Genomic DNA, 20,718 nt, shown 5'->3' on the forward strand with positions numbered 1-20,718 from the left:
TCACGTGCCTTGATACGACGACAAAATTTCCCATTAACTTCTTTAGAATGTGTTTGGTATAGTAAACCATAAAAAATCAACTTCAACACATATTTTTGTTTTGCAAATAAAATAACTGAAGTTTTGTTCAGTGTATATGAGCGCCTTTCCTCTCGCCCCTGAAAAATCCCTAGATCCACCCCTAACATTAACCGATTAAACGAAATTATTTCAGATCAACGTTTAATAATTCAAATGACACATATCTCTCAAAAAGTGTTAGTTCACATCTACATTTTCTCAACTTAAAATTTCTGCTTCGCATATCTATCAAAGAGCAATAACCGACTCCACGAAAATATTAATTTATAAACATCTGTTTTTGAAATTCGTTGGGTGTATAATTTAATGTGTAACATTATTTAAGAAAATGAAATAGTTTTTCCTTAATATCTGCACCCAGATGCCTTTACACTGATATTGCTTGCTGTGGTAATATATTCTACAGTAACTTTAGTAACAGGACTCTTGGAATTGACTTCGGGATCCCAAACCTTCCATAGTCTTTTGACGGCATGGGAAAATGTCAATGATTGACAGCTGTCTGTATTATAATAAAAAAAAGGAAGTACTAGTGACGTAACATAACAGCATTGCATTTCGGTTGTTAGTTATGATTGCTGAACATTCTCTCTGTTGGTGCAGTAAGCTGTTCAAAGTCCGGCGTTCGAAACAGGATAAGATGATGGCTGCATGCAAGATTCGAACTTTTATAATGAGGGATGGAATGTTGTTTTATCATCATATTTTATAAGTATATTATGAAAATAAATCAATTTCCAAGAAAGCTTTCTTTGCTGATTATCCATATTTAGTAGAAAAGTATTACGTACATGTATGCCAATAACTCTTTGGAAATTTTAGCGGTTTTTTTTTTCTTTTTTTTTTTAAATTATTTTGTTTTGTTTTTGTTTTTTTTTTTTTTTAAATTTGATTTGTTTTAATAATAAATAACAATATTTGTCATGTAATCAAATATACATGTAGCTTCTATCTTTTCGGGTTTTATTATGGCAAAAATATGTTGCGTTTGATTGATTTATATATGTACGTAACATTAGATAAATAGATATACCTCAAAGTAAAACTATATTAAATGCTTTTTATAGTTAATTTCTATCGGCTGATAGACTTACTATATATATATATATATATATATATATATATATATATATATATATATATATATATATATATATATATATATGGGCATACATGTAAAACGCCTATCAAAACACATTGATACACAGTAATACTTGGGACAACTTTCACGCCTGAATTATTAAGCAGTTTATCCGATTACGTCTCTCGTATTTTAAGAATTTGAAATTTCATGACCTATTTCCTTAGATCGTGTGCAACATTTCATAAAATGTTCATAAAATGAACCCTAAAATACTGCAGTAAAAGCTTGTTCAAAAGAGTTTCTTCAAATGTTTCCTTTTTTTATGTCGAGGTTCAAAATTGTTTTCATTTTCCATCTTACAAACTGTCTTATAAACAATTGAAAAGTACAAATGTAAGTAACTAGCCGGGATAAAATATTATAGTTTACTATAGTTAGCGATAGTTGATCAGCGATAAATCAAAGATTTTTATAATTCAATGACACATTAATTAATTCAAATTATCAAAAATCAGAGTTGGAGGACATGTAAACTCAAAATTCTTGCAATATATGACAATATTTTTGACATTTTTATATTCAATGTGTTTAACCTAAGGATCTGCTTTTATCGACAGTGAAACTACAAAAAAGTGCATGTGAGAATTAAAGTCAAATTTTTCTTTAAATAATAATAAATACTTTGGCAGATGATTTATTTCTGGATTTTAAGGGTTAAATGGAAAAATGACAAATTTGCTTACGTTGGGCAATTGATAACAAAGGACAAATCATTGATGTCATATAAACATGCATCATAATTCAATACTCATTCCGATGTTATCCGTGTATTGAAATTGCATATTCAAGAATCTCATGTAGCATAAACCATGAATACATATGCAGAATACATACTAACTAAAGTTAATTCCTTAAAAGCAAGCAATTGATATTAATTTCACGACAGCGTTGTCAAAGAAATAAAAAGCGTGACAATCTTATAAGTTATTTATGGTGCTAGAACGTTAAATGTTACTTTGGAAATATGAGTGGCTGTAAATTGTATTTTTAAGAAGCAAACCAGTTCTGTTCTTGTTTTAAAACCACCTTTAGTATTAATCGCATTTTTTTTGAGGGAAAAAAACTAAAAACAAAAAATTAAATCCAAGTTGATACCTGATTTTTCATTTAAGTTTTCTGTACCTAGGATTTCTAATACGAGTCGGATTATTCTCAATCGTCCTTAAATGTCCCATTTTTTAATCATTAGTAGCCCCTTAATCTAAACCTGATCAACAGTAAACAAATCCACCGGATGCCTCTAAACACACATTATAGAGAGTTAATGCAAATATTTGTTTTGCGGACTGTCACAGAAGTTAATCTTGACCCCCGGGTTTTAACGAACCTTTAACCTTCACCATTCCAGTCTCATTGTTTAATGCGAAGTGGTAACAACTAAGAAAAGAGGGGGTCATCTTGATTGTTTACATTAAATGTTTATATATTTATTTAAACCAAAATTTTTGGTTTAGATATTGAGAACATAGGAAGTGTAGAAACCTTCTATATTAATACTTTTAGATTGGGGGGGGGGGGGGTCGGGAGGGGAGGGGAGGTGCAGGCAAGTATTGCTCTACAATTTTTATCTAATTTTAATCAGTTTACATATAAACCTGTATTTTTTTAAAAACTAGTTTATGGTCTCATTGAAAGTAGAGTCGTCAAATTTATTTTTGAAAGGTCTTCTATCGTTTTATATGAGATATTCGGTAAAATTCATAATTATCGGCCGCGGGAGCGACCGATCTATTTGTGGCTGTGTTAGAAAGTGCACATGGGGAAATGAGACGTGCTTTTTATATTAGTTCGGTAAAAGAATTCGTTAATGAGAAAATGTATAAAATTATGAGAAAAATATTTTTAAAACTTGCATTACACAAGTCCTCATTGTCGTTATTATGTTTCAATTTCATGTTTATTTCTCATCAAATAATTATTAATTTATGATAATATAAAAAGGGTTTAAAATAGGTAAGCCCCAACATGGGAGTGTGTATAAGATATGAATGCTAGTCGTTATGATTTTATGATTTTCCGGATGTTAATTACAGTGGTAAAAATGAAAGTTGTTAAAACTAGTAAAAATTGTCTACAACTTCATTATCATTATATATATAATTATATATTATTATATATATAATCATTGATTTTTATATCGATAAATTCAATTTGATGAACTGATGAAATTTCTATTTATCGTGTAATATGTTTTGGGGGTTTTCCTTGCTTTGAAGGCAGTCTGAAATAGAAAGTGGTCATTCTATCAGCTTTGAATATCTTGCGCTTTCCTTAGCTTGGATGCTTACTTGTGAAAGTACCTTTTAAAATGCTTTATTTTGTTTGCGGCCGATTTGATGCTTTGCGTCGATTTAATTTGTTATATACAAGTACAGTCATGGAAAACATTAACAATAATTGTTAGAGGATATAAGAAAATATTCAAACAGGAACAAACTGATGGGTATATAAATCTTGGAACAGTCGTTCACATGTACTTATTTTCATTTTCGAATAAAAATCAGCAAACGAGACAAGTATCAAACTGATATTGCAAACGTTTATTGGGTGCAAAAATTGTAAACATCATTTTGAACTTTGATTACATTTTTTTGACACTGGAATCCTCCCTGCTATACAAGCAAATCAAGCTGTGGCCACATTAAAAAAAAAAATGCAATGTTTACTATTCTTTCTCCACAACGTTTGTTGTTTTAAATCAGAATTTCAAGGCAGAACGAATTCTTGAAGATTCATCAGAAATCTTTCTGTTTGTTTTCTTTTTCTTGATATTATTGCCATTATCGTCTATCTCCTTCATCTTTTCATTTTCAGCTAAATGTGAATCTCTTACTTTTGACAGCAGACTAGCTCTTTTGTTTTTGGAGGCAAAGAAAAACAGCACCATAAGTAGCAAAGCACAACACACACTACCCACCAATATAAATAGGAATTTTGACAATGATAACGCCTGGAAAAGAAGGAAAAGCAATTTTAAGAGAACAAGATCATAACATTTTTTAAAAATCGGCAATGTTCAATAACTCAAATTTGAACATTCATTCCAATGAAGGTTTCTAAAATCAAAATTTCTATCACTGAACAGCTACTGATTTCGTGACTTTAAAGGCACGACTTTGAGGCAATATATAATGATGTACATTTAGGTAATATGCAGCAACATACTTATGTACTCGTAAGTTTGAATTCATTCCAATTAAGAATTTTCAGTGTTGTCTGAATAAACATTGTGCATTGGGTGAGGGGAGAGATAACCATCGATACTTCAATTTTTTTTATTATTAATATTATACCTTTATAAGAACTCGAAAGACACAAACTACTCTCGAAACAATGAGACACAAACTACTCTTGGGACCATTCAAGAATTTCCATCTACTAATGTTAAAGTTCAAATGTTATAAATTGGTTTATGAAATAACAAGATTAGGGCTCTAGATTTTTCTGACTTTTTAAAAGTTATTTACCCTTTTATAAGATGCTTTGACAGTCAATCTCAAACCTGCAATAAATCATAGGGAAGAATATACATTTAAAATAAGTGTTATACGTGCAAAAGCACGAAATCATATGATTCACTGTAGATCACAATGAAGGAAAAGAAATAGTCTACATGTATTGGTTTAAGATAATTTTGTGATAATAATTTGTGTAAGAAATTTAGTTCCATTACCTTGAGAACAATCACTTCCAGTCCATCCAGATGCACATTTGCATACAAACATCCCATTGCGATTCAAACAAGAACCGTTATTTTGGCATGGAGAATTACACGCATCATATATTTCTGTAACGATAAAAACGAAACACAAATTTGAGGCCAAAACTATAGTTTTCAACCAAAAGCATAGAGTTAAAAAATGCTTTGACAGATAAATGCGAGGAAATTCAGTTAAGATCCTAGCGGCAGAACTGAATCTGTCTGGTTGAGAAAAACCAAAGAGCTACTAACAGATCCAAGCATTCACGGCCAGGAACACGTTAAGTTCCTAGGCAGTAACGTTGTCAGAAACCTTTAAAGTTAAGCACTGAAACTGGTTCGTTGTCATGAACATACAGGTGAGGTTGTGATAAAATCCGTCCGGTGTCATGCAAAAGATACAAGAATTTATACATAATGCCTAAATTTTAACGTTTTTGACAAATTCTAAGAATAAATTTGAATTCTGGGAAACAGATACAACATTCAGTATTCCATAAAAAGATTTCTGTATTTGATATCCACAATACATTTTGAGGAGTTTTGGTTGGCGATCACATACCCATGTGTGAAGCCATGATCGTGAGCTGGAAAATTATATATTTCTTATATTTAAATCATCGAAATGGTTCTTTTATTTTAAAATATGAAGAGAAACTTCATTTTCAATGTATTAGGCAAGTGACAGCCTTTTGTAGCTTACATGTTTTAAGAAATCGCATTTTATAAGCAAAAAGTCCGTTGTCAGTACATGTACATGTTAAGTTTATCTGGTCCGGTGTCATTTTTCTTACCATGTAAGGAAATCAATAAAATGCAACAGAAATGATCAAATATATGCTTAATTTAAAAGAATACAAAGCATATTACAAATATATTTAAATCTCGGGGTCGTCTTAAAGTAGCTCACACCAACGTGCTAACTATTCTGCGATGTTTTTATTTTCAATTCATTTTCTCTCAGGAACCTGCATCCTAGCTAGTATGCAAACATATACAATTCCTTGTATATCATCAGTATAACAAAATTAAAATGATATGCTTAGGTCACATTTAAGCCGATGGTCGGGCGACCAAATTATATTTGTATCGTCGGCTGAAAAAACATGATCGGCCGACACCAGTATCGGGCGACGCAGAGTAGTCATATTAATTCCTAGGAACATCGATACCTTTAAAAGTAAAAATATTTATAAGTTGGCCAACCGTCGCCCAATCATCGTTTGCTAGGCCGCAGTTTGATTTTCATCTTCGGCCGACAGTTGTACGAAAACCCAATTCCTAAATGTCGACCGACTGACGACCGACTCTAAAAATTGTATGCCGATGGTCGGCCGATGATCGAAGGTTGGTAGACGGACTATTCATTGAGTGCTTCAATTGAATCGGCCACAGACGCAAAAAAAAAAAAATAACTTGACCCGACTGACATGCATAAAATTGGTCGGTCGACGAAAAAAAAAGAGATAAAAATCGGGCAAGACAACGACCGATAATATGAAACTTATGTGGAAGCATCCTCAGGTAGTGTAGATTCAAGTTTGTTCAAATCATGACCCCCGGGGGTAGGATGGGACCACAGTGGGCTATCAAAATTTTACGTAGGATAACATAGGAAAAATCTTTAAAAAATCTTCTTCTCAAGAACAGCAAAGCAAAGCCATGATTGGTCATAATAAAATTAAAGCGTGATTGTGACGGTACATTTTGTCGCCCTGCACGTTCATATTGTCGCCGGCGACAATGTGTACACACACTCACTGAGAATATTGTCGTCCATCAGTACATGTCGCATGACAATACATGGCAATGTTTCCATATAGATCTGACTTATCATTGCTTTGCTGTTGTTGAGAAGAAAATGTTTAAAGAATTTTCCTATATATTCCTGTGTAAAACTTTGATCGCCCTTTGTGGCCCCGACCTAGGCCAGAGGGTCATGATGAAAAGAAACTTGAATCTACACTACCTGAGGATGCTTTCATATAAACAAAAAAAAATCGTTTGTGTTTGAAGGAGTCTTAGTGTATAAGTTAAGTATAGTATTTAATCATGAAATTTTGTCTGTGGAAAAATTGAGAGTATATACAGGTTAAAAAACAGAATTTACAAAAGCAAAGAAAAATGAAAAAAATCAAATGGAGGGGACAGGGTGGGATAATGATGGGGGAGGGGGTGGGGTGCGCCGGTGCTAGATCCGCCTTTGGTTCTTGAGGAGATTTTTAAAGAGTTTTTGTATACCGTATATTCCAACAGGAAACTTTTATCACCAATTGTGGCCCCACCCTACCTATGGGGGTCATGATTTGTACAGAATTGATTTTGTGTTTGTTTGTTGTTTTAATATCCCTCTAGAGAATATTTCACTCATAAGGAGACATCACCACTTGCCGGTGGAGGGCCAAAAATTTAGACCTATTCTCGGAACTCAGGGCCATTGAAAAGTGTGGGATCTTCTTCGTGCCAGAATCTAAAAAAATTAAAAAAAAAAAAAAAAAGTACACTTCATGTACTGTAGATTCCTAAATATACGCGAGGAATAAATTATTGCGTAATTACCCGAGAAGCACCACTCGCGAAATAAAATTACACGCTTTTATTTTGATGGTGCTTTAATTATGTAAAATCTCTAGATAAATCACCCCTTCGCGAATTATTTTTCTCGCGATTTGACGCCCTTGGGCCATTTCGCGATAAAATAAGGAAACTACAGTATGTGAAACTTTCACATAAGTTTAAACTTTTCTGACACAATGGTTCTTGTGAAGATTATTTAAAGATGTCACTAAATTTTCACTAATTCTTAATTATACATGTACTTTGTTGAGAGAGGACATGACCATTAATTTAAACAAACTTGACTCCCTTTATCCACGTTTGCTTTCTGGTAAGTTTCGTTGAAGTTGAAATTGGCTAGTAGTTCCTGAGAAGAAGCTGAAAATGTGAAAAGTTTACTGACAGACAGACGGACGATACAAGAAATGTGATCAGAAAAGCTCACTAGAGCTCAATAGAGCTATCAGCTCAGGTGAGCTAAAAATATGTCAACCTCTACACCAATTATATCGGCACTCGTATGAGAATTAAGCAAAAAAAAAAATGAATTCCAGATAACACTTCTACTGAACAAATAACTTTCAATCTCATATCCATGTATATACAACGAGAAAAAAGAATAGACTGATTTTTTAAATATCTCAAGAATTACGGTATTTTGACATTTCATAGTCATGTAAACCAATGCTGGACACAATTTTCTGAGCAACACCATTTCTCCCTACAGTACTGCGAGTAATTCTAAATAAATACAACTTGTTTACTTATTTATCAGCGAAACACTTTGTCTATCCTTCGGTCTGTCTAGCTCTCTCTCTTTCTCTGTGTTTGTGTGTCAATCTCTCTCTCTCTCTCTCTCTCTCTCTCTCTCTCCACGACCATAGTAAATATTCAACACAATATATCGGAGACAAAATGTACCAATGGTCACAGTACATACATGTATTGTCGCCGACGACAAAGCGTGCCGATGCTTGACTGTACATTTTGTCTTCCATTACGCAGGAGGAGGAAAAAAGCTCGTCTCGGTACAAATTGTCGCCGGCGACAATGTGTATCGATGGACGACGATATGTGCAGTCAGGGTAGGTACATTTTGTCGCCGACGACAATATGTACAAACAACAATTTGTACCGTCACACCCCTCTTTTTGATGGCATGCTTAACGATACCTAAAACAACATAAGATCGTCCTTCGTAGTGTATACAATACAGTAGCGACAACGGACCGATGACAACGGACTGAATTTTCATATCTTGTCATGACAACGGACAAAAATTGAAATAAATCAAAATTTTCAGTTTTAATTTGTTCTCAGTTTTTCTGTAAAGGCTTAAAACATGTCTTGATACTTAGTGTGTATATTATATTCTATTTACGAAAAATATAACATCTTAGGAAAACGAATCAAATCCGCAAGTGATTTCAACAGAGTTAATGTCGCCAACGCAAACTCTTCTTTTATTTCTTCTTTTTAACGGCTGAAATTCATACAGCACCAAATAGGGTATCAGTCCTGTTTCCCATTGCAATTTCAGACATTGTTATAGATAATTTAACTTGAAAAATGAAAAACTTCTCACAGCCTGTCTCCTCAAGTCATGACGGATTTTATCATAACCTCACCTGTATGTTCATGACAACGAACCAGTTTTAGTGCTTAACTTTCAAGGTTTCTGACAACGGTACTGCCTAGGAACTTAACGTGTTCCTGGCCGTGGCATTGTTAAAAAAAAACCTTCGATATACGGCAACGCTTTTTTGTCGCTCACTTCGGGTATCATTCCTTTTATTATATGCGTTCCCTCACTTAAAGCAATGTATCCGTTAAATAACCATATTTTTTTTACTCCTATTCCTGATACTTATATCCCATTCAGGGTGTGTTAATCTATCAAGACTTCAACATGGACGTCGGACTGCGAATTTATAAAGCTGGCATTTCAAGCCCATATAAGGCTGTTTGGGATCGCTAAAAGGTAAATGAAATATTAGAAATAGAAGTCAGATATGCAGTTACACTCTCTATCATCGGCTCATACATTCACCTCGAGGTGTCTGAGAGAGAAACAAACGACAACTGTGCATAGGAGATTGATGCAGTTAATTAAGGATATCATCTTTTAAGCAGGGGGCGCATATGATACAAGAAATAATACCCGAAGTTAGCGACAACAAATCGAATGTTTTTACAATGATTGGATCTGTAGCTCTCTGGATTGTCTCAACCAGAGTGCTACAGCTCTGCAGCTAGTATGATGCTTACCACAGCTGTGGCCAATGAAATTTTTGGGACAGAGACATCGGTATATTCCCGACAAAGAAATACAATTCCCGCCATTTTTGCATGGGAAACTTGAGCAGGGTTGTTCTTCAAACTGGCAGAGGTCTCCAAAAAATCCTAGCAAAAAAAAAAAAAAAAACAAAGACAGAATAAGACAAGTTTGGTGACTTTTCATCAGGAAAATGATACATAGAAAATTACCCTCCCCCTTACCATGTTTGCACCGACAAGAGAATGTCGAGTTGACTGAACATGTTCCATTATTCAGACACGGGTTTTGGTCACAGGTTATTTCTGAAAGAAAAAAAAATCACAAGTTCTTGGGAAAAACATGCAAATAATTAAGTATATTATAATATTTTTTGAGAAGACGGTGTTGTTTGCAGCTTTGCATAGATTGTTGGAGAATTTATTTATACATACTTTTCTGACAAGTTGAGCCCTTGAAACCAGGTGGACAGGCACATGCGTACCTTCTATAGAGGTTGACACAGGTGGCAGAACCGTGACAAGGATTGGAAAAACACTCGTCAGAGTCTGAGAACAAAACATCAAAAGTAACAATGTTTTTGTATAAATCACGTGGTAAAGTCGATGTAAAACGTTTCACTTACCAGCAATAAGTCCTAGGATGCATTGTTTTCTCGTAGTCACTCTGTAATGGAAATTATACGGTTTGAAATAGAAACTGAGATTAAAAAAAAAACAAAAAACAAAAAAAAAAACTGATGATTAGTTTTCTTTTTTCTTAAAATAATTCTCTTACCCTTCATTATCCTTCCCCCAAACACACAAGAGATTCTCGCCGAGTTGTTGTGGAACTGGTCGCCATTTCGAATACAATTCTAAAGTATGATGACTTCCTGAATGGTTCCTTATAATTGTAGTATTGATGTGTTGTGTAAAACTCTGTACAAATGTTGTAATATTCCTAAACAAAATTATAAATACGATGCTATAATCATGAAACAAACAGCTTAAAGCCTCATTTCTTATAGAGAATTGGTATGCTACAACTAGTCATATGGGAAGGAACATAAAAGAGTGATACAAATTATTGCTGGATCATTATTTGATAATCAGTAATTGATATAGGTACACCCACCTTGTTGATAATAAGTATACTGGAAATACAAAGTTGACATGATTGTGGAAATCCAAAAAGCTGTAAGACGCAACTTTGTTGTCTGGAAAGTTCTTGTTCTCAAAGGTAATAACGGGTTTACAACCGGAGCTTGACGAAACAACGTCTATAAAGAACTAAAAACAAATAAATACATGTATGTATCAATCTGATTAATCAGAAAACAAAAATAAAACTTGCATTTTTTATGATTGGCCTGTGAGTGTAACTTACCTGAAGAGGAATGCTACTGATTGGCTGATTTGGGAGGAGAATGTGTGACGCTAGTTCAATAGGGAATCTTGGGAAGTCCTCGACTGTCACTGCAACACGATATCTGTGTCCTGTTTTATAGCCTGTTTGCTTTGATGCATTAATATGAATAGTGCAGGAATTCTAAAACAAAATTTAAAAAAATATCAAAACAAGAGGCCCATGGGCCACAACTCTAACCTGAGACACAATGACTCTTGTGTGTTCTTCATCAGCAGATTTTTTTCCTACACATTTCTATGTAAACATTAAGATTACATATTATGACCCCACCCTACTTCCCAGGTGTCATGATTTGAACAAACTTGAATCTACACTGCCTGAGGATGCTTCCATATAAATATGACTAATTATGGCTTTGGTTCTTGAGAAGAAGATTTTAATAGATTTTTCCTCTGTATTCCCATGTAAAAGTTTGATTGCCCATAGTGGCCCTTTCAAACCCCCCGTGGTTATGATTTGAAGAAAAATATTGAATTTAATAGAAATATGTCAGGAAGCTTTCACATAAGTTTCATCTCTTCTGGCTCAATGGTTCTTGAGAAGAAGATTTTTAAATGACCCCACCCAATTTTCACTATTTCTTAATGATCTCCTCTTGAAAGAGGGTGTGGCCCTTCATTGAATAAATTTGAATCCCATTTACGCAGGGATACTCTGTGCCAAATTTGGTTGAAATTTGCCCAGTGATTCTTTGGACGAAGATGAAAATGTGAAAAGTTTACGACAACGATAAAGCCGACGTCAACGACAGACAACATATACATTTAGATCAGAAAATCTCTCTTGAACCTTCGGTTCGGGTGAGCTAAAAACCCTTCTCTTGAAATTTCAATGATCCTCCTAATCTGGCTCCGGGGCCATAGATGAGCTCAGTTGTTGGTCTAGGTCTCATACAAAAAGGAATCAAAGGATAAGTAAGAATGAGATCAAACATAAGTCCCAGGGCCTGAAGTTAGTCAGACTGGTATGCTTTCCACAAGCATCTATAGGCTATGATTGTTGCATTAACAAGTTATTCAAAAGAAAAAAATGAAAATCATGAAATTACTTCGTTTATGTATGCTTCAGGTAGATCAGTGCAAGCTTGACCACATTCTGCACTCGTTGCCCAGCGACATTTGATTACGTCATTGTCAGGGTCGATAACAGGGAGTGTAATGTTGGAGACACACCCAAAGGGAATTCTGAAATCACACAACTTTATTGAATGAAATTAGCATTGATTACATGTACAAAGCAATTGGAACGTGGATATGTTTTAGCTTTCTTTACCCTGTATATGGAGGAAGAGCCGCAATAGGACTAGAATTCATGCTGTGTGTGTCATTTCGAACACGGGTATCAACAATTGTTGTTAAAACTGCTCTGCTGGTGTTACTAAGAATAGATGGGATAATCATTCTGAAATAAAAAGAAAAACTAACTTATTTGAATGAACTTGTTAATTAAATGACTATTCTGAAATTTTCATTAGACGTTATTTTAAAGAATGTTCCTTTGTATACATGTATAAACATGATATTTGTGAACACATACGACATTGTGAATTTGGTGTCTTTTATTCTATGTTCAAATACATTTTCACCCTGCTCCCATCTGGGATTTTCTCCAATTGCAGTGACTACGTAATTTAGGTCACTTCCGGTAAAATGGTTTGAACATCCTACGCATGCCCAGGAGGTTTCGTTGAAAGGTTTTCCCGCCTTTGTTTTCTTTCCTATATCTGTATAAGAACATGCTGATCCGCATGGCCCATTACCCAATCCAAATGTCACTCGATAAGTATAACGCAGCTTGAAAAGAAATAGAAGAGGGAAGTAGTTAATTTCATGTCGGACAGGGTAAATGGGAGGAAGGAGAAAGGGATGGGAGGATGGGAAAAGGGTAGAGTGGATTAGGGGAAAAAAAGAGGAGAAAAAAAAGACAGGTGGAGAACATAGGGGCTTGACTTCCGGATTGTTAAATGTAAAATAAATTCATAAAATTTTGAATCTACTTTAAATACACTTAAAAGTTGTTAAAATAAAGATTCTGACACTTTCAGTCCAGAAAAAAAAAACGTTTAAAAAAGACGTACCACACCTACATACATAAACTCTACAGGGGACGAAAGCTCTCTTGGAAAAAATACCCCACCCACTTCAGCGCCTATTTCTGGACTCTAAAGCATTAATTTATTTCGTTGCCATGGTTCTGTCCGCCACAGCGATGATTTTCCTATTATGTTGATGCGTTTGTCAGTCATCAACACGCAACAGAAAACGGATACAGTTTCTTCGATTTGGGGCTCATTTTTCTAGGAGAAAAGGAACAAAAAGAAGGAGATGGCGAAGGAAAAGGGGGAGGAGGTAGGAGGCGGCTACCCCCTGTACTCTTCTATATGTTTCATGTTCTAAATTTTGAATTTACCGGGTGGGAGTAAATACTCCCACCCGGTAAATTCAAAATTTAGAACATGACATTTGATTAAAATATGAATTTCTTTCAATTAATTCTTTGATATATTTTTCTTTGATAAAAGAGTATTCTTAATCTTAGTTTAAAATATCGAAGTCTTAACACTCGACTTTAATGTTTCTACTGATAAAATTGAGGGGGGGGGGGTAATCAAAAACATATATATATATATATATATATATATATATATATATATATATATATATATATATATATATATATATATATATATATATATATATATATATATATATGTCAAAAGTGACACATATACATAATCAGAGATTTAGAAGTTGAGACTGTCTTGAATATGAGGATTAGACATTACCAGCATAAATTAAGCGGTGCGTTTAATCATATGATGTTCCCTCCAAGGTTATTATATGCAGTAATCCATATGCAAAATATTCTTCATTAATTGTATAATTTCGTTATGTCTTTAAAAACTCTACTTTTAACCTTATACATGTATGAATTACGTACTTTAAAGATTTAATTTATGGAGAAATTCTTGTCAAGTTTCTATCTAATCAAAATATACTTGTCTTTTAATTGAAATGTTAGGAATTTTTTTTAATAAATCATATTTTTTCTTTCCGTTCTTAAAGCTGTACAACGAGCTAAAGAAATGCTACACCGAGTTTAAAATCTTGCAGAAACAGCAGCGTAGAAGATATTAAGTTTTAAAGTTTTTCTTTTCAAATTTACTACAGAATAATGCATTTAGTTCACAGTTTTAAACAATCAAAGTCTTAAAGGCTTTTGTGAGGTGAATGAAATTTATAATTAGGGACTTAGGTTTACGAATATATTAAATAATAAGGTTTTCCAAACAAACTATATAATATTATACAAATATTGACTGGGTATGAGGGCAACATATGAGGCTGCAGGCCAAGGGCAACATTTTCACCTTCAGGTCCAACAAATCATATGTTGCCCGAATCCCAGTCTATAACTGTTTTGTTATACCCTTCACTTCAGATAGAACAATTAAATTAAAACTTTTGAACAGATTTCATCAATATATAATCAATTACTTTCTTTGAAAAATTTTGGCTTAATCAACAAAACAATAGGAGAGAATGAAAAAGTAAAGAATAAAATTATTATACCATAAAAATTATTTATCACAAAACATACTCTTTCATATAGCAAACGACAACTCTTTCAGCTCTAAACTTCGGCTATTTCCGTGTCGCCTATATTGAACGATGATTAATTACTTGTGACGTAGCAGTGACGTTGCGGTCTAACAATTCTTATGTTGCAGGCCGGCCAACAATGAAATTGTTAGACCAATGCAATTAACATTTCTTTTGTTGGCCTTTTTATTAGTAATAAATATATAGAAAGATATTTATAAGGGTATAACAAACAATCTTGTTGATAAACACTGTAAAGACCCCGACAATTGCTAACCTATTATTTTCACACTGAATTATATACGGATTTTTCCGTTTATCCGATGATGACAAAGCGTACACGATGGGTGTGAGAGGTCGACAGGGGATGCTTACTCCCCTGTGGCACCTCATCCCACCTCTGATGTTTTTAGAGGTCCGAGTTTGCTCTGCTCCAGATTGGTATTGTTTATAATTGTTTCAATGGACTTATGAGGTTGATTACCTTTCGTTATTTTCATATTTTATGAGTAAAGAATTCATCAAAAGTACTCTTGTCAAGTCTCTGATAATTAAAATTAATATAAATAATACGCGAGTTTCGAGATTGTAACTCTCCTACGATAGAGGCGCAAAAAGTATCCATATCAGCATGGAAGTGGGACAGGTTGTTAATGAATACAAACGTGCATAAAGAAATGAACGATGGCTATGGCTTTTAAAATTCATTTAATGTTATAGAAAGATGATAGTGCTAAGCAATGATCATTTTGATGGTTTTATAAAGCTTTACTATTTACATATTTACAAAATTTGCTTTTAATTAGGATACTTGAAAACGAAAGAACGGTCATAGTCTTTGCAAGAAAAATAATTCTTTGATTGTACAAACCTTTTCTAAAAAGTTATTAGGCTGATCTTTGAAGTTATTACGGTATAAGGGAAAGAGTCATTCAGAATGCCAACGTACAATGAGATGCGTGTGTATATTTAATAGAGATCCATATCTCTCCCCTCGTTTGATAAGTTCTTATCCACTGATATTTTCTTTTGTTCCGATTTTTATTTTCTTTTGTTCCGATTTTTGTTCGTAGAAAAAAATTGAAGCCTTTGATTCGGTAGTTAGTGTATCCCGACAATCAGTTATGATGGCACATGTATCCAATATATAAATAACTGTCCCACCTGCCTTGCTTACAAGGAAACAAAACTTCCCTCCGTAACGAAAGAGCGCACCAAGGGAGATAATCTCGAAACTTGCGTATTGAAGCCTAACAGAATAATAATGTACACTGTGTACAAAATTAATTTCATAAAAAAGCTTGCATGCAGCCTATCCGGTTTTCCATCAGCAGCTGTCTTTTCAAACCTAGGAAATTAAAATATCGTGCTAGAACTTATCTTCTGAATATTAATTACTGGTGCAACTTTTATAATTACAACCCCCTTCCCCGTATTTAGGTCCTCAGTATTGCATTCTATTTGTATTTTGTAGAAATAGTTGATTGTTGAGGTTTAAAAAAAGAAAGGAAATCAATTAAAATGATCTATGACTTGGCCAACTATTAAAAAGCTATTTAATGGTTAAGTGGGGGGTCACATGTGGGATTGACATAGATACAGTTTTTGACAATATGACATGCAAAAAGATACCTCCTACCTAATCGCCAATATCCAGCATGCCTTCGTGTACATAGAGTATACACAGGGTCCCCAAGAGTAGGGAGTCTATCCATTTAAGTCGGTACGAAAGTCAATTAATGATATTTCATGTGTATTATGTTAATCTGAAACAGTGAATATCAGGGGGGAGGGGTGGCACCTGAATCTTCTTCGCTTGACCTTTAATTGAAGCATATTTTAAAAATCGTATATTTAATAACTTTCAATTGATTATCAATCTTCTTTTATTTCACATCATTATTGCTTTATATATATATATATATATAGAGAGAGAGAGAGAGAGAGAGAGAGAGAGAGAGAGAGAGAGGTGGATGGGTGGGCGGTTTTTTTTGGAAGGGAAAAACTCGAGGTACACCCCCTCTCCCCATTTTTCTCTTCTAAAATCAAGGATCTGAATAAGCACATGTACTTTGTACAGCTATATTAATCTTTGTGTTGTTTTAATTATTAATTTTTTAAGTGACAATTTTAAATTGAAATTTTAATCAGGCATCTATCTTGATTTCGAAAAAAAAAAATCACAATGATTTCAGATATATTCGAGAAAATGTATCCAGGCCAATCTGCGGGGGGGGGGGGGGGGGGATCCACAATTATTTTCCCAATATAAATTTTAATAAAAAAAAACTATATTAAAAAAGCTTATATTTTACAGTTGTGCGCCCTCAATAATTTCTACTATAATACACTCTACAAGAAAGCAATTCCAATGATTCTTTTTTGTTACTTCCTGTGTTTGTAAATCAATGAAAATTCTTTATGCTTTGAAATCCATAGATACATGTTTAATATTCATGACCTCTATTGAGGCCCAATTTGTCGATACATTTCACCTATATCAGTTTATATGATAACGGTTTATCTAATAACAACACGAGCCTCCTCTTGACTGCTTCCTCTTAACGCTTCGCTGTTTTCGCTTCTGAACATGATAAAGTAATTAAATTGATAAACATTGTAAAGACCCCCACTTATGGAAGAAAGGAAACAGTGGGTGAGCACTTCAGGTGTATAATGACCCCATCAACATGCAATTAATTATACTAAAAGGTGAAAAATATCTGTTGAATATATAAAGTTCCACGTCTTACCAACAAGCGATATCCCCCTAGAAGAACTCTAGAACAATTTATTTTGAATCAAAATTCTTCAAGTTAAGAATAAAGATAATAATTCAAAGTAGTATCAGCTGATAATCGTTTGTTTATTTGTTTTTGTTTTTCTGAAGTAAAGGTGTTTATTTGAGAATTTTTAAGCAAAATCGAATCAATATGAAACCTTTTCCTTAGTTCTTTCTTTTCTTTCTCGCTCTAAGTGATTTGTCATCAAGTATTTTATGCTTGCTTGTTTTATTTGCTCTGTTTTTTCTCTTTTACCAAACATTACATATTAATTAGCCTTCTTCAAGGGAAGAAAGATTTGTTGAGTCATCTGTATTTATTTACAATTTAAAATTGTAAATAAATAAATGAAATATATATTTTTAAAAGCATGTGAAATTAGAAAAAAAATATACATGTATATAATGGGATAAATGAAGTATGCTGAACCAGAATCAATGGCTTTTTGGAAAGAAAAATAAATGAAGATGATCTTAAAAATAAATGCCATTGAAAATTTTCGCTGACCATTTTGATGTTTAACGAAGGACATGTAATACAGATTCTGATCAAATTATCCAATCATCATCTTTGGTCGTCTATATGAAACAAAAGCAAAATAAATTGCAGACTGTTTTCCTTTGTTTGTTTGTTTTTTAACTATAAAAGCAACAATCCACTTTCATTCTTTTGTATAATAAGATTTCTCCTACCTTTCTCTGATTCTCTCGCCAACTTATGGTCCCTCCCAGAAACACGGAAGATGCAAACTCAAAGAGAACATTCAAAATGCTAAAAATGACAATTGTATTCCATTCCTTCATCGCAGTAAATTTTTGCTCTATTCAGATAAAAAAAAAAAGCTATCAATAAATATATTTATTGATTAGGATTTCCAAAGAAAACTCTCAAATTAACGCTATAATGATCACTTAGAGGTGACGGCATCCTAGAAATGCCCACTGCCCCTTGTCGAGTCGTTTGACATTTTATATAAAGGGTTAGGGGGTGACGCAAGGAGATAACAGGGCATTTATAACCAATACATGCAATACGTGCAACTCAATGTGTTTGAATAAAAGAAAATGACCAAAAGCACCTGCTTGTCAAAATGAACAGAGGAATTCCAAATTAATCATAAGTATTTTAATATTTACATGTATTTCTTAATACATGTATATTGATTGAGTAAATATAGTAAATAGAATAGAGGCAGTAGGGAAAAAGACATTAGCAAAAAAATGTAATCAATGCTAAATGCGCACAATGTGTTAAGGATTAAGCTGATTGAAAATATGTATGTATGTTTGAATTTTATTCAGTGAAAACATAAGGTGTTGGAGGTTTTTTTTTTCCGAATTCTTAATAGAAAACAAAGAAAATCAAATTTGTTGATAGCATCTTACCCTAAAATTTTCAAAAATAGGTCAAACTCCAAGGTCATGGTGAAAGGGTCAAAGTTGTTGGTATCCAAAGAAAGGTCTTGTCACAAGGATTACAGATGTGAAGTTTGAAAGCCCTAGCACCAACTGCTCAATAATAATAGTGGCCAAGTTTAAAGTTTTCCAAAAGTAGGTAAAACTCCAAGGTCAAGGTCAATGGGCTATAATTGTTAGTATCTGAAGGAAGGTCTTGTCACAGGTAATATACATGTGAAGTATAATTATAAGAGCCCTAGCACCAGCCATTCCAAAGTTATGACAAAGGTTAACGTTTTTCAAAAGTAGGCCAAACTCCTAGGTCAATGTCAAAGGGTCAAAGTTGTTGGTATCTAAAGAAAGGTCTTGTAACAAGAAATACACATGTGAAGTATAAAAGCGCTAGCACCAACTGTTCAAATGTTATGGCAAAGGTTGAAGTTTTTCAAAATTAGGTCAAAGTCCTAGGTCAAGGTCAAAACGGTCAAAGTTGTTGGTACCAAAAGGAGGATCTTCTCACAAGGATTACACATGTAAAGTATGAAAGCCCTAGCACCAACTGTTCAAAAGTTATGGCCAAGTTTAAAATTGGGTAAAATTTTGTAAAAATGGGTCAAACTTCAAAGACAAGGTCAAAAGGTCAAATATGATGGTACCCAAAGAAAGATCTTGTCACAAGAATTATATACACATGTGAAATATGAAAGGTATAGTTCCAACCAATCAAAAGTTATGAGCAATGTTAAAGTTTTTGCGGACATACAGATAAAAAGACAAACAGACAGACGGACGGACGGACAGGGCAAAAAACTATTTACCCCCGAATCTTCGATACGGGAGCATAAAAACTGCTTATCATCTTAAAATACTAATACATGTAAATCAAACTACAGACTGCACAGTAATTGAATGAGATGCATGAATATGCCGAGTTTTGCATTCAGGTTTCTGACTTTCTTTGTCTTCAATTCCATTCTGAGCTCATTGTTTGAAAAAATAATTCCTTGATATGAGGTTGATTTTCAAGGTCAGACCTGTAGCTCCCGATCCCGTGTCAATCTGAGTACGAATTTCTGATTATTATCCTTGTATGAACCTAATCCTCTTTACCCTTGGATTGTAATCGATCATACTTTTTTGTCAAAGATAAGTCGTTTTAAGCTTTGGACACTTCCGACAAAAACTATCAGTGTGTCAAATGTTGATCCATAATGAGTGTCACAGTATTAAATAGAAAACTCTGGACAAGTTACGAGATAGATCAGTAGGCATACATATACATGTATTATGCTATCTTAGATCAGTCGCGATGCATGTAATATTAGGTCTGTAGAGATTTAAGGAAGAAAGAAAAGAAAACAACCCATCATTTTGGAAACTGCTATTTCCATGTTATAAATGACCAACAGAGAGTCTTTGGCTCTTTTAGCAGGGTTTTCATACCTGGATATAAAAACATTCAGAAATGACAAGAACAATCAGTTTCTGTTAGCTTTAAAGTAATCTGGTCTTGATTTTAGGTGACGTCCTTTTTTACTTCCCAGAAAGAGTCACACAAGTTCTTTTATGTATAGCTTTCATTCAGAGCTGCATGCTCTTTTTCTTTAAACAATCGTTCAGAGATAATAAACGACCAGGAATGAAATCTTTAATGGTGTGTCATTAAGTACAAGTGTCCTTTGAACACTTCGAACCTATATAAATATTTGTCAAAATTGATAAAAATTATGTCATCAAAGTTTGACTTCATACTCACCATGTCTTACCTAA

The 20,718-nt window shown here is 33.7% G+C and overlaps 2 protein-coding genes across 2 annotated transcripts; both read right to left on the reverse strand.

Annotated features, from left to right (window-relative positions):
• Positions 1–3,744: 3,744 nt before the first annotated feature.
• Positions 3,745–4,958, reverse strand: LOC133201274 (uncharacterized). The gene is made up of 3 exons (XM_061337075.1): positions 4,899–4,958; positions 4,693–4,727; positions 3,745–4,175 (listed from the first exon to the last, which is right to left on the reverse strand). Exons 1-3 carry the CDS (start codon positions 4,948–4,950, stop codon positions 3,924–3,926), a joined length of 339 nt encoding a protein of 112 aa, XP_061193059.1. The 5' UTR covers positions 4,951–4,958; the 3' UTR covers positions 3,745–3,923.
• A 4,714-nt stretch (positions 4,959–9,672) lies between these two features.
• On the reverse strand, positions 9,673–18,354 carry LOC133178115 (uncharacterized). Its single transcript, XM_061312871.1, has 11 exons — positions 18,244–18,354; positions 12,703–12,959; positions 12,439–12,567; positions 12,215–12,350; positions 11,125–11,286; positions 10,873–11,027; positions 10,534–10,698; positions 10,382–10,422; positions 10,191–10,304; positions 9,981–10,061; positions 9,673–9,884 (listed from the first exon to the last, which is right to left on the reverse strand). Exons 1-11 carry the CDS (start codon positions 18,352–18,354, stop codon positions 9,673–9,675), a joined length of 1,563 nt encoding a protein of 520 aa, XP_061168855.1.
• Between the last annotated feature and the right edge of the window lie 2,364 nt (positions 18,355–20,718).

Source organism: Saccostrea echinata, unplaced genomic scaffold, assembly GCF_033153115.1.
Source record: "Saccostrea echinata isolate AGI-Se365-2 ecotype Australia unplaced genomic scaffold, CSIRO_AGI_Sech_v1 ptg000002l, whole genome shotgun sequence".
Classification (NCBI taxonomy): Eukaryota; Metazoa; Mollusca; class Bivalvia; order Ostreida; family Ostreidae; genus Saccostrea; species Saccostrea echinata.

Bases quoted from the DNA above. Each gene is read 5' to 3' on its own strand.
- LOC133201274 (XM_061337075.1), bottom strand. From the start codon at position 4,950: ATGTTTGTATGCAAATGTGCATCTGGATGGACTGGAAGTGATTGTTCT. The intron at 4,728-4,898 runs GTAATGGAACTA...GATTTATTGCAG, and splicing joins TGGAAGTGATTGTTCTCAAG to GTTTGAGATTGACTGTCAAA. The intron at 4,176-4,692 runs GTAAATAACTTT...CTTCTTTTCCAG, and splicing joins TCAAAGCATCTTATAAAAGG to GCGTTATCATTGTCAAAATT.
- LOC133178115 (XM_061312871.1), bottom strand. From the start codon at position 18,354: ATGAAGGAATGGAATACAATTGTCATTTTTAGCATTTTGAATGTTCTC. The intron at 12,960-18,243 runs GTAGGAGAAATC...TTTCTTTTCAAG, and splicing joins GGCGAGAGAATCAGAGAAAG to CTGCGTTATACTTATCGAGT. The intron at 10,062-10,190 runs GTATGTATAAAT...TTTTTCTTTCAG, and splicing joins GGGCTCAACTTGTCAGAAAA to AAATAACCTGTGACCAAAAC.